General features: G+C 37.1%; 1 protein-coding gene across 4 annotated transcripts in view; it reads right to left on the bottom strand.

The window, feature by feature from the left end:
* The window catches only part of CDK12 (cyclin dependent kinase 12), a 40,244-nt gene continuing 27,151 nt past the window's right edge, over positions 1-13,093 (bottom strand). For 2 of the 4 annotated variants that reach the window (XM_061391638.1, XM_061391639.1), the window contains exons 9-14: positions 10,083-10,160; positions 8,983-9,099; positions 8,477-8,608; positions 6,893-7,104; positions 5,511-5,963; positions 1-1,615 (exon numbers count right to left, since the gene is read on the bottom strand). In XM_061391638.1, the coding sequence (XP_061247622.1) occupies positions 903-1,615; positions 5,511-5,963; positions 6,893-7,104; positions 8,477-8,608; positions 8,983-9,099; positions 10,083-10,160 (1,705 nt within the window). In that variant the 3' untranslated portion in view covers positions 1-902. The remainder of the gene's footprint in view (positions 1,616-5,510; positions 5,964-6,892; positions 7,105-8,476; positions 8,609-8,982; positions 9,100-10,082; positions 10,161-13,093) is intronic. The other 2 variants (XM_061391640.1, XM_061391641.1) reach the window with 1 other exon arrangement.

The following is a 13,093-nucleotide window of genomic DNA, read 5'->3' as shown; positions in this document are numbered from 1 at the left end:
GGAGTTTGAATTTCCTTTCCTTTATTTCAAAAAGTAAAGAATTATCCCAGGTTCTTGGGCATCTCAACAATTAATTTTTTTTCCAAACAAATGCCTCAAAAAGAGAGAGACAGAGAGAGAGAGAGAGAGTCTATAAAGATGGGATAAAAAAGGTAAAGAGATGGGATAAAGTCTTCCTACTTGCCCAAGAATGCCACTTTCTACAACCTGCTTCACGTGCAGGGAGAGGGGGGGGCATGTCTTCTCAAAGTGGAGCAAACTTTAAGAATGAGCAATTTATTTGGAAAAAAGGTATGTTCAAGATGCTCAATGGGTAAAAAAAGAGTTCACTTGAAAGCAAAAATGTGAGATGGTGGAGAGGAAGGAAACATTTATTTAAACCAGCCAGTCACTCTGTTTCCCTTAAAGCAAAAGCCTAAGAGCAGCTCAAATTCTGTGAACACTATTCTCTTAAAAAAAAAAAACAAACCAAAAACGAAAGAAACCAAAAAACCTAAATTCAAAAGAAACCATTAAAAAAAAAAGCCAAACTTTAAGAACCTCTCCTGAGCCATCTCAAAATTGAAACTGTTTCCTTCTTCTGCTCAAGAAGTGCAGGAAATGAACTAATTAAACATTTACTTTTCAATTTAATGACCCTCTCCATATTCTCTACTTATATTTACTAGGTAGAGTTGAAGTAAATATTCTGACTATATCCCATCCAGGAGGAACTGGTGCCAATATCACTATTTTATAAGTCGCTTGCTAGGAGCAAGTGAGCAAGGAATACAACAGATAGCTTTGCAATAGCCAAATGCAGATGATTACCTCGCTCTGGCAAATTATTTCATTAAAGGTTCAGAGGACTGGATGGAAGAATGGATAGGGAAGGAATCTTTCAGGACTCTGAAGTCTCTAGGTTAGTAAGGAACTCCTCTCCCTCTTCCCCCTCTTGGAGGGACTCTTGTAGGCCCCCGATACACTTTGCCATAAGCAGAAGACTGAGCTGAGGCCCCCCAGTTAAGGCTTGCTCCTGAGCTGCTGGTCCCAGTGGTTCCTGGCCCCAGCTCCCCATAGTTTTGCAATTTGGTCTCTGCATGTACCACAGAGTTGCTGCTTCCCTCAGCCTTCAGGAATGGTTGCCCGACCACTGAGTGTAATGCTAAGGGGACCCTGGCAAAACGGAGGTCCTGGTCCCCTGGGAACTGCACTGACCCTGTGCCCTGGTAACTGCTGGACTCCCCAAGGTGGCTCACAGAGCCCGAGAAGGTCCTGTTCTTCACCAGGGTCTGGGCCAAAGATTCTGTCAAGGCTGGACCAGAGTTGCGTTCATCAGTGTCAGTGGCACTGAACCCTGTTTCAGGCCCGTCAGTGTTTCCGTAAGTCCTGTTAGGATGGGGTCGGGTGGAGTAATCCATTGATCTCAAGGCCTGGTGCTCATGTGGCAGGTGGCCAGGAGGCTCTGCTTCAGGCTGGGATAAAAGTTGCAGCAAGGCGGCTGTCACGGCTGGGTTCAACTCCTGCGGGGCGCTGGAAAGATCGCCTTCAACCAGAGGGGGTGGAGGTGGCGGCGGTGGAGGTCCGGGGGGCTCAGGGGGCCTCTTCTCTGGTGGAAGAATGTGAGGAGGACATGCTGTGGAAGGGTTACTTCTTTTAAACACCATCTTAAAAATCACATGTGATTATAAACACAAACACACACACACACACTGCCCAACATAAACAAATATCAATATAAGTAACCAAATATATATAAAGCAAAAAACCTTGGGATCAGGAAATCGCAATTTATAAATAAAATCAAGTGATTAAAAGTAAAACAGTTGCATTCTGGATCTAACAGCTGGTGTTAAAATCATGTATTTCAAATGATTGTCCTGATTTTTGTCTGAGATCTCCTCCATTTCCTTCCTTAAGGAACTGTTCTAATATGTAGGCTGTTGGTAGCCTCCCCACCCCTTTTTGCTGTTGGATCAAAACATTAATGAAAATAAAGTAGAAAGAAGGAAGATGAGAGGGAACAATACATATGCTGTGGTCACATATCTAGGACATAATCTTGCTGTACAACAGGAAACTTTGTATGGACTTAGCTAACACATTTTACAGAATGTTTGATGATATCAGGTTAACACGTAAAATAAAGCTAGAAGAATATACAGGTGAGATGAAATTAGTAAAAACCTTTCATTACCATCATGTATACACATACACTTGCTTCTCCCAGTTTGAGCTCCTTCTCCCCATAATCACAGTCTGAAGAAAACCACCGTACTGTCATTCAGCTTCCTATGTTACAGTAATTATAAAAAGTCACTACAGCAATGTCATGCAGAATGGGCTGTTGATAAACATTTGTTTATCTTGGAGACAGTGAGAAGAGTATTTAGAAATGTATTGAACTAATACTATACTCTGTCTTTCCAAAGGTCTTATTAGAACCACTCCCTAGACATTTTGTTACCCACAACTGGATTAATTTGCCTAACCATGGCAATCATTGTCTGATAATGAACTCCTGCCAAGGCAAGAGACTAGAAATGTAAAATGGTGTGAGTTTGAGGACACACAAAACCAAGTAGTCAGAACCATGCCTTTAGAGAGTTGGGAGTCACCTTGCTGAAGAAAAGACTGTTTTGGGATATCTTTCAAATGACTGATTTTTCTGTTCCCTAATGAAGCATAGTTTTAAATGTCCATATAATCAATTCTTTATTATGAGACAGTGATATAAAGTCATTACTCAGGCAAGCCAAAAGTAGTTTTTATAATTATAACAATTAGGTATTTTGGTAGCATATATACCACAATTATATTTTGCAAAAACAATCAGTAAAGTAAGCATACCCTTAGTGGGCAGATGAAAGTATTCCGAAAATACTACAAAATTGTTGAGCAGTGGGAGGATAAGGTCAGGTGCTATACGTAAATACAATTAGGGTGACCAAGAGTCCCAATTGCCTGAGACTGAAGGAGGTTCCCAGGTTTAAAACTTTTGGTTTTAAAACCAGGACAGTACAAGGACAAGTTGATCATCCTATATACAGTACCCACTCAATTTTTTGTTAACAGACTGGCTGGCTGACTAGATGGTAGAGAAAGCTAAATTAAAGGATGAAAAATTAGCTACAGAAAACTCACAACTTGAAAAGCAGACATTCAAAAACAGGAAAGCTAACTGGACTACAAATATCTATAGATTTCAGAGTTTTTCACTATCAACACTACACATCTCACTACATAAGAACATCACAGTACCAGTTATTTTAAAAAGTATTTTTGGTCTATACATGAAATGGAACACCAGTTTTTTTGTTGTTGTTTTTTTTTAATACTAAAGGGCAAACAACTTTAAAAATGCCTAACTGCAAAAATGGACAAAGCTAAACTTATTTTCTTCCATCTATACTACATTTCATATTTAAACTTTGCCTTTTATACAAATAGTTTAGTTGTATTTCAATAGAACTAATTCTTGAGCTCACATTCTTTCACATTTATGAGAGGACGAAAACTATTTCAAAATAGCAAAGGCAGACTGGTTGTAAAGAACTATTAAAGGCTAATAAAACATCTTAAGAATTAAAAATAAAGATCACATTAAAAAAAAACATAGTTATAAGATTTAAAGTGTTAACAATATTGCCAACCCTTAACAGTCTGTACCAGTGGTGAGAGGGATCAATGAAATATACAAATAACTGAAAATTTCATTTTACTAGTTAGATTCAACCATAACCATTTCTCAACAAGTACAGAATAGCTAAGTGAAGTGAAGTCGCTCAGTTGTGTCTGACTCTTTGTGACCCCATGGACTGTAGCCTACCAGGCTTCTCCGTCCGTGGGATTTTCCAGGCAAGAATACTGGAGTGGGTTACCATTTCCTTCTCCACAGAATAGCTAAACAGTAGCCAAAGGGATAGATTTTCATTTTCTCTGGCTAACTCAGTCTGCCCTCTGGTGGAAGTGCTGATGAACAGCAAAACAGCCACATGAGAGGTAGCAGGAGCAAGATAGAGGCAGAGAGTCACCAACTGGATAATCCAGAAGTGACTGAAATAATTAGTGATGGCATTTTTACTCTCCCCTGAAAAATAAATCCAGTAATTTCTGGCCATGAGCCAGGCCTAAATTTTAGTTCATTTTCACCATTTGGCTGATAGCTTGTTGACTTAATTATTGGGTGAATTTCTTTCAATCACTATGCCATTTAACTTGAATAACTTCTTTCAGTTATTGATTATAATTTTTTTTGGTTGGTGAGGGGGGTGGGTGGTGGTACGAGGGAGGAGAGTATAAGAGATGAGACAAAGAGACCTGCTTTAATTCTAGATTTGCTTTCTCTGTTGAATAACATCCCAGAGTCTCTTAAAAACTATTGGAATTGTTATGACAAAATAGCAAAGCGAGTTAAGAAACACATTCATTAAGAAAGTACAGTAATTCTAGTTCTGCCTCTGCCAATAATATGGTTCCAGTAGTGGGACCACAGATAGGCTTATTTAAATTCCCTAGATCGCAGTTTCCTTATCCACAAAGTAAAGAGGGTAATTTATTTGTTATCTTTTTTGTAAAACTTTACATACAATAACTTATTTGATCCTGTACCAGTGGAAATAAGGCATATACTCTGCACCAACCGATCTGAAATGTGAATGCAACACCCTAAAAATTGAAGGTTAGTGTACTCCAACAGCCCTTGTACATCTTCTCATTTCCCCAATTCATGGGGTCTTCATGGACAGCAAAAATTTCCAAGGAGTTGAAAACACAGATTGTAAAGATTTTAGAAATAAAGACTGTGAATCAGAATTGACTAGAAAATTTAAAGTTCTTTTCCCTCTAATAAATTGCATGCTGTGCTTATGTAAGATCAAGGTATACATATTTCCTTTTTTCGATTTTTAAAAAATAATAATGTTCAGTTCCTAATCTGGGGTCCATTCACTTATCCTTCAGGAACAGATTTAAAGAAATCATTTTTATATGCTATTTTTTGGAAAGGAAATGTACGGTGTTAATTACCTGCTTAGAAATCTTCTCAAATCATTCTTTGGGAGATTAACAATGATATTTTATTAGGGCTTTCTTGACTGTATGTTTCCAGGAACTCAGTACCTAGCATTCACTGTTCTAGAGTACAAGTGGCTATTTGTACAATCTGATAATGGTTTGCTTGGAAGGCAGATTTTCAAGTGCTAGTACTAGTTGACCACCACACACACAGTGGTTCAAGATGCATCACTAGCTACAGCTGTGGTTTTCTTGTGTGAGAACATAGGGACTTTACTTACCTACTTCCTAGGAAATGGAAAAACAATCAGTATACGAAAGGTGTTTTAAGAAGCTTTGAGACTTAAATAAAAGAAGCTGGGCAAGAAATACATCACTTGGTGCTATGTTCTTCTGTAGACTAAGTTACAGAAAAACTGAAACTGAGGCCACTGATGTGAAAAAGAAAACATTAGAGATTTTTAAGAGGATCAACAGCACCTGAGCTCAATGAGATTCATGACCGGTCTGTTTACCTGCTGCCTCCTCCTGTGGCATTGTGGGAGTTCTTCGGGGCCCCTGTGGCCCACTGTTCTTGTCACTGTTGTTTTCCTCCAGGTTGCCTGCTGGCTCCTGGGTTTTCATCAGTTGACTCAAAAGAACTGCCAACATATTCTGCATGTCAGCTGGTGTGCTTGAAGCTTCAGGGGTTGTCTGTTCTGCTGAAGGTTGGACCGCTGGGGCAGGGGCTATCTCCTTCAAAGATTCCTCTGGGGCTGTGGGCTCTGAGTCCTGCTGTTGGGAAGTGGCAGCCGTTAGGGCACTGATGGACTGGTTCAGGGCCTCCAGCTGCTGCTGCATCTCTGGGTTGGAGTGGATGTTAAGCAGCTGCGCCATCTGAGGAATGCTCAGGTCCGTTTGGCTCTGCAGCAGGTTCAGTAACACTGCCAATTCACTTTGATTCAACTGCTGTGTGATATCACCGAGGCCTGTGGGGAGACAGTGGAACCAATATAAAAGGATGAGGTGAGGCAAGGCAAGGACCTTTGCCGTCTTCAACTGACAACAGCAACTTACAATATCCAGTGAATGAAGTTTCGTTTTGAATGTCTCATTTTTCATGCCTCCAATTGTGACACATTTGTTATTCTTTATATTTTCACTTAAAAATACAGGGACTAATTAAAATATCTCTGTATTGTGAGTAAAAGTGACTTTATCTATATTCTTCAAGATCAGTGATTTTCAGCCCTTACTGTATATCAGGAGAGATTTAAAATTCAGAAGCCTTAGGTCCTATCCCTAGAAATCTGGCAATTGTTTGGAGGTGTTTATGTTTAAAGCTTTTTAGATGATTATAATGTGCAGCCAGTGTTGAAAGCCACTGTTTTAAATAGACAATGAAGGAAAAGTGAGCGAAGGAAGTTGTAATTCAGAAAAAACGGTTGTACCACAGGAGATTTACTTTGTTGTTTATAAAAATTCACTATTACACAGTTTTGGATATATTTAGATCAAATAACAGTCCACAGAACTAACTACATTTAGCGACTATGATTTAACATGATTAAATTCTAAGGTCTTATCAAATCTAACACAGACAGGGCTCTGATTATAGGTTAGCAAGCCATGGGTAAACTAATCTTTAAATTCAGCTTACCTAATTCACTAATTTATGCCACACACTGAATTGAGATATTAGTTTTCAGGATAGGGAAATAATGTATTTTAAGTTTTCTAGACCACATGTATAAAACTGGGCTTATCTCCTTTTCCCCTTACATAATGAGGATATCAACTCTTTAATTCTTCAGTGGCTAAAAATTAAAACACACACACAGACACAAATCCTTACACTTGACCTTCAAAATCTGCCAAGTGCTTAATAAAAGCACAAAGGCTCCTTCCCAGCACTGACCTATTGCATCCCCAGCCCCAGGTTCCACCTTGCCAGGAGCAGGCTGAGGTGGTGCTGGACTGCTGTTCTTTACAGGCTCAGCACTTGTCCCTGAGATAGTTTCTTTTCGAGAGGCTTTGGGTGGAGGTGGCTCTTCTACCAAAACACCACTTTGTCGCTGCCGTCGCCGTTTCTTACTCCATAATTCATGGCAATCCTGCCAGTGGGGGAGGCTGGAAAAAGACAAAAGGGGAAATGTGTGTGGGAATGTGCACTACTGAGTGAATGGAGGAATAAGAGATTAAAATGGGAAGGCAAAGAGCAAGGGGAAATGGAAAGGATAAAGAAAATATAAAAATAACCAGAAAAGTTAGTAAACAGCAGCAGCGTAAATAGAATCATGGCATATGGTAGTCTGAGGAACTAAAGATCCAAATGCCCAAAGGATTTCTTTCTACAGTGAGAAATGAAGATCTTGCTAATAACAGAGACACACACACCTGCTCTATAAAAATGTCCATATTCCAGTCAAATGGTTAAGTTTTATAATTGTTTGTGCTTAGCATAACAAAAATTAAGGAGACTTTTTTTTTCTTGGTCAAATTTTAATAGGGAATATACAGACCAAAGGTGACTGCCTTCTTAATATTTACAAAAAGCCCAGGCAAGGTAGTAATTTAAATCTTGGAACCACATGAGCACATTGTAATTAAACGATCTCTGTGTAAAATCAATTTATGTGTTACTTGGTCTCTAATGACCAAAAAACTGGTTCATTTTTTCTTTCTGCCCATTGAATTTCCATGACTGAATATTTTCATTTGTGAGGTTTAATACATTTCTGGACTTTCCAATACTCAATAAATTCCAGTAAGTTAAATCTTACCACAACACAGATTACCACAGCCAAAATTTCCAATTTTTGCTAAAAAGCTTACATACTTCAGTCACATTCAATGCATCAAAATTCAAACATAATAAATGAATTAGGACATTTCTTTGGATTATCAGATTTGTAGTTATTACCTGTTCATATACTAACATCTCATACATTTAAGATACAGTGTTCCTATAAGAAAGAAATGCCCATAAACTCTGACGTGAAAGTTATAATGCTGTCAGCGAAAGTCAAAGGTTTCTATCAGAATGTGAGATGGGGAGTGTAGAACCTCTGAGGATCCCATATAATAGAGAAAATTAATAAGATTCTGATAGAAGAAAGACACATTCAGAGACCATGTTTTCTATATAAAAATTCAGGACATATGGCCTGATAGATAGACAAACTACTGGTTTGATCCCTGGTCAGAAAACTAGATCTCACATGCCACAACCAGGAGTTCTCATGCCACAACTAAAGATCCCACATGCCATAACTAAGACCTGGTGCAGCCAAACAAATAAATATTTTAAAAAATAAATACATAAAATTAGGACTGTTCTTGCATGTATGGGATAACATGATCATTGCAGATATAAGGAATTAAAAAAGATGAAATGTTTAAAAACCTCTTTATTTGGTTGGCCGCTGCAGCTTCTTTTTTAAAAAACCTATTATTTTTAGTTTCTCAGGTTTAGAGTCACTACAAGGCCACCAGCACTTACTCTGGAGGATCCATTTTGCTGAGCTCAACATCTTTAAGGAAATCACTCTGTAGAGTCTGTTCAGCTGTACAACGTTTGCTAGGATCTAACGTCAGCATGTGGTCCAGTAAATCAAGTGCTGCTGAAGGAATGCTGTGGAAAGGAAGAGCAAAAGAACAAGTTCACAATGACTCCACAGTTCTTAAGCCTGTAACCTTATGCCAAAGGTCTCTGAATTTCCAACTCCATGTAAAAACCATGAGAAGGGAGTTGGAACCTGGCTAAACAAGAAAGCAGATTTGCTTCCACACAGGATTCAAGAAATGCAATAGTACCACAGGTAGAAAACATGAAGCCTTGAATGCAAGACTATGATGAAACTCATAATGCTCAAAAATAAAATGTTTTCCTACAGTGTGTTGGCATAATAAACTGGGATAGCACTAATTCCCCAGGGCAGGAAAAAGCTAAGTCCAAACAACAGCCAAACACATAAACAAATAGATGTACATATTTGTCAAACTCACAAAGAGAATTCTTCTCGTAGGCGCCTTCTATATTGCTTCTTCGGTTTCATTGTATTGAAGTAGGGCAGCTTGATAACATCAGGCCACACAGCTGGACAAGGGCTACCACAGAGTCGACTGAAAACAAAGCAAAAAGCAAGAACAAGGAAGTGAGTGAGCATTATAAATTTTAGCGATTCTAGAAGCAGAAATGATTACCTCCTCAAGTATGGGGGCTTTTGGCTTATTAAACTAAAAGGCATGCAGAGAGGTAAAACCTCACCTCACTGCTTTAAGGACAGAGGAGTTGGCTAAAAAATAGTAATGAGAAAATACTGGCACAATAGTCCAAAATGATTCACATATTTGGCTTTGTAAAACATGTTCTTAATGTCCCACATAGATTTTCATTACCAGTTTTGTTCTTGTTCGGTTAGCACTAATTTCAAAGAGCTGAACTGGTCCTATAATGTCCTTGTTGAACTAGCAGAAGAGAGCTTAAGACTGGAATTCTGATGGAAAACTGAGTTTACTGCATAACACATAATGGGTTATACACCATCTTTTTAAAAAAGTGTATATTAGCTTGTCATATTCTTCCCTTTAATCTTATTGCAAAACAAAACAAAAAAAAAAAATTCAAATTCCATCCCAATCCCAGACCTTACCCAAACCCTCTACTAAAGGCTCTCTTTTATAACTATCTGTTTACATAATGCATCACTTACTAAACTCTGAGTTCTTTGAAGGCAGGGACCTATTTCTGAATCCTAAAGTTTAACAGTGATAGGAATTTGTTAGAGAATAGGCTCAATGAATGTTTACTGAATAAAGTTGATCTTAATCTAACCCAAATAAGAATAAACAACTATTCTGAAAACAGTATGCTTTTACATGAAGAACTAATAAAAACTATGCAAATTAAGTAAGTGAAATACACTTACTTACATATATAAGTATGTACAGCCCATGACAAAATATATGGTAAACCTGACTGAAGAGAAACTTACTTGGACATAAGGAGCATAAAATCATTTAGTAGAATGAATGAAAAGTATTAGAAATTAGAGGATGAGATTACTGATCAACCTTGGGCACTCAGAACACATACACAGCTGTACCTGATCAGTTCTAGCTGAGCCAGTTCCAGATTGGCTTGAAAAATAGGCTTCTTTGTGAATAGTTCCCCAAGAATGCATCTAGAAATAATAAAATTGAGAGGTCAGAAGAGAAATCCCTGGAGCTTATTTAAAATGTATTTCAATAAACTTTTATAGTGTATCAGGTTGCATCTAATATACTAAAAAAGCCCAAAACTAAGGGCCTAACTTTCATAAAAGAAAATACTTCTTATGGTGAAAAAAACCATTAAGGATTAAGATTTGCTGGTAGATCAAATTTTTGCCACCTATAAAGGACAGTCTATAAGCAGAAACAAGAAGTCAAGGGACTTTCCTGGTACTCCAGTGGTTAAGACTCTGTGCGTCCAATGCAGGGGGCATGTGCTTAATCCCTGATGGGAGAACTAAGATCCTACATGTCACGTAGTGTGGCAAAAAAATAAAGAAAAAAGGAGTCAAGAGTCCTTTTCTACCAATTCCACTGTAAATTTAAGGAAATAGCTAAAGACAAAAAACTCACTTCAATTTTACAAAGATGCTGAGCAATTTCAGTAAGAATAATATTAGCCTTTTTCTTCATCTGCCCTGCAGAATGGGCACTATATACAGCCCTCTTAACATTATATTTCTAAAGTTCATTGTCATCAGTCAGAATCAGTTTCAACAAGACTTTCAAATATATTATGCTTAAATTCTTTCACCATTTTGAAAAGGCCTTTCAAAACTATATTGACATATTTACACAGTCTCCAAGTATCTCTCCATAAATTATTTATTAATTATAAAAGGAAAACTAGTAACTATTTAGTACTGAAAAAAACAACACCTTAGCTAAGTGACCAAAGTAACATCCCCAGAAAAAGGCAAGCAGGGTTCATGTGAGTACAAATGTAATACCTTAAAAAGAACACTTCTGAAATATAAAAGAATGAAATTCTGCCATCTGCAACATGGATGGACCTAGAGGGTATTATGCTTAAGTGAAATAAGTCAGACAAATATAGTACATTACCATTTATATGTATAATCTAAAAAATAAAATGAATGAAAGAATGTAACAAAACAAAAACAAACACAGATATAGGGAAAAAACTAATGATTACCAGTGGGGAGGAGGAACTGGAAAAGAGCAATATAGAGGTAGGGGATTATTATGTATAAAATAAATAAGCTACAAGGACAGGAATACAGTCAATATTTTACAGTAACTTGAAATGGAATATAATCTACAAAAATTTTGAATTATTATGTTGTATACCTGAAACTAATATTTTAAATTAACTAAACTTAAAATTTCAGCCAAAATCAAAACCGAAAAAAAGCCAAGTAACTGTTCCAGATTAAGAATGAAAACTAAATGTAATATGTGCTACTAAACTGGATCCTCTATTACATGAGGTATTGTTGCCAGGACATTATGAGCGTACTGACAAAATTAGTGTGTGAATATATGGAACTACTGGAGAAGGAAATGGCAACCCACTCCAGTGTTCTTCCCTGGGAAATCCCACAGACAGAGGAGCCTGGCGGGCTACAGTCCATGGGGTCACAAGAGTTAGACATGATTTAGCAACTACACCACCACCACTACCATATAAAATTACTTTCAAATGGTTCTGGAAAAAAGATATATATAGTACACATATACAAACATACATTTTATTCTATGAATATACTGTATGTTATATGTAAGTACATATAACATACAACGTATATATATACACACACATATAAATATATTTTATTCTATGAATATACTGTATGTTATATTATATATAAGTACATATATATATTATATATACATACAACACATTTATATATGTGTATATATATAGATATAAAATATATGAATATAAAAGAAATGTAGGGCTTCCCTGGTGGCTCAGTGGCAAAAAAATCTGCCTGCCAATCAACGCAGGAGACACAGGTTTGATTTCTGATCTGGGAAGACCCCACATGCTACAGAGCAACTAAGCCCTTGCACCACAATCACTGACACTGCGCTCTAGAGCCTGGGAGCCGCAACTACTGAAGCCCATGCATCTAGAGACCACGCTCTGCCTGCGACAAGAGAAACCACCACAGTGAGAAGCCTGAGCACTGCAACTAGAGACTAGCCCCCCGCTAGTCACAACCAGAGAAAAGCCCATGCAGCAACAAGACCAAGCACAGCCAAATATAAAAAAATAAAATTATTTAAAGAAGGAAATGTGGCAAGTTAAAAATCAGTAAAACTAACATAAATGATCTTAAAATAATTATGTTGAGTAAAAGCTGCCAATGTGAAAAAGAACATGTACATTATGATTCTATTTACCACAAAATTCTAGAAATATAAATCAATCTAAAGAGCGAGCAGGTGGGTGTGGGGAATGGGATGATGTGGACAGTAAAGAGGGACTACAAAGGAACACATGGATAATTCTGCAGCACGTTACTTTGGTTGTGGTGATGGTTTCACCAATGTCAAAACAAATTATACATGTTAAATATATGCAGTTTATTATAAATCTCAATTGAAAGGTTAAAAAAATTAGTAAATCTGAATAAAGACTATACTAACATTCTTTGTACTATCCTAGTATCTTTTCTAATTATTTCAAAATAAACTTAAAACATGAAAAAAATTACATCAATACTCTATACTTTTTTATACCTGAAATATTTTTTTCAAAATGTAAGGAAAGAAAAAAGAGGGACAACAAATCTCTTTTATGGCCTGTGTTCTGAAATGAGATTTATTTACAGATACTCCTAAAACCAGTGTTTACAGTCAGCCCTCCATATTTGTAGGTACCATATCCATAGATTCAACCATGAACTGAAAATACTCAGAAAATAAATTCCAGAAAGTTTCAAAAAATCAAAACTTAAATCTGCCACGCTGGCAACTATTGGAACATTTACAGTGTTTAGGTATTGTAAGTAATCAGAGATTATTGAAAATACAGTGGAGGATATGTGGGAGGGTGTGTGTAGGCTATATGTAAACACTACACTATTTAATATAA

Source organism: Bos javanicus, chromosome 19 (genome assembly GCF_032452875.1).
Source record: "Bos javanicus breed banteng chromosome 19, ARS-OSU_banteng_1.0, whole genome shotgun sequence".
NCBI classification, from domain to species: Eukaryota; Metazoa; Chordata; class Mammalia; order Artiodactyla; family Bovidae; genus Bos; species Bos javanicus.
Note: the sequence above shows the minus strand (reverse complement) of the source record. Positions and strands in the feature narration are given on the sequence as shown.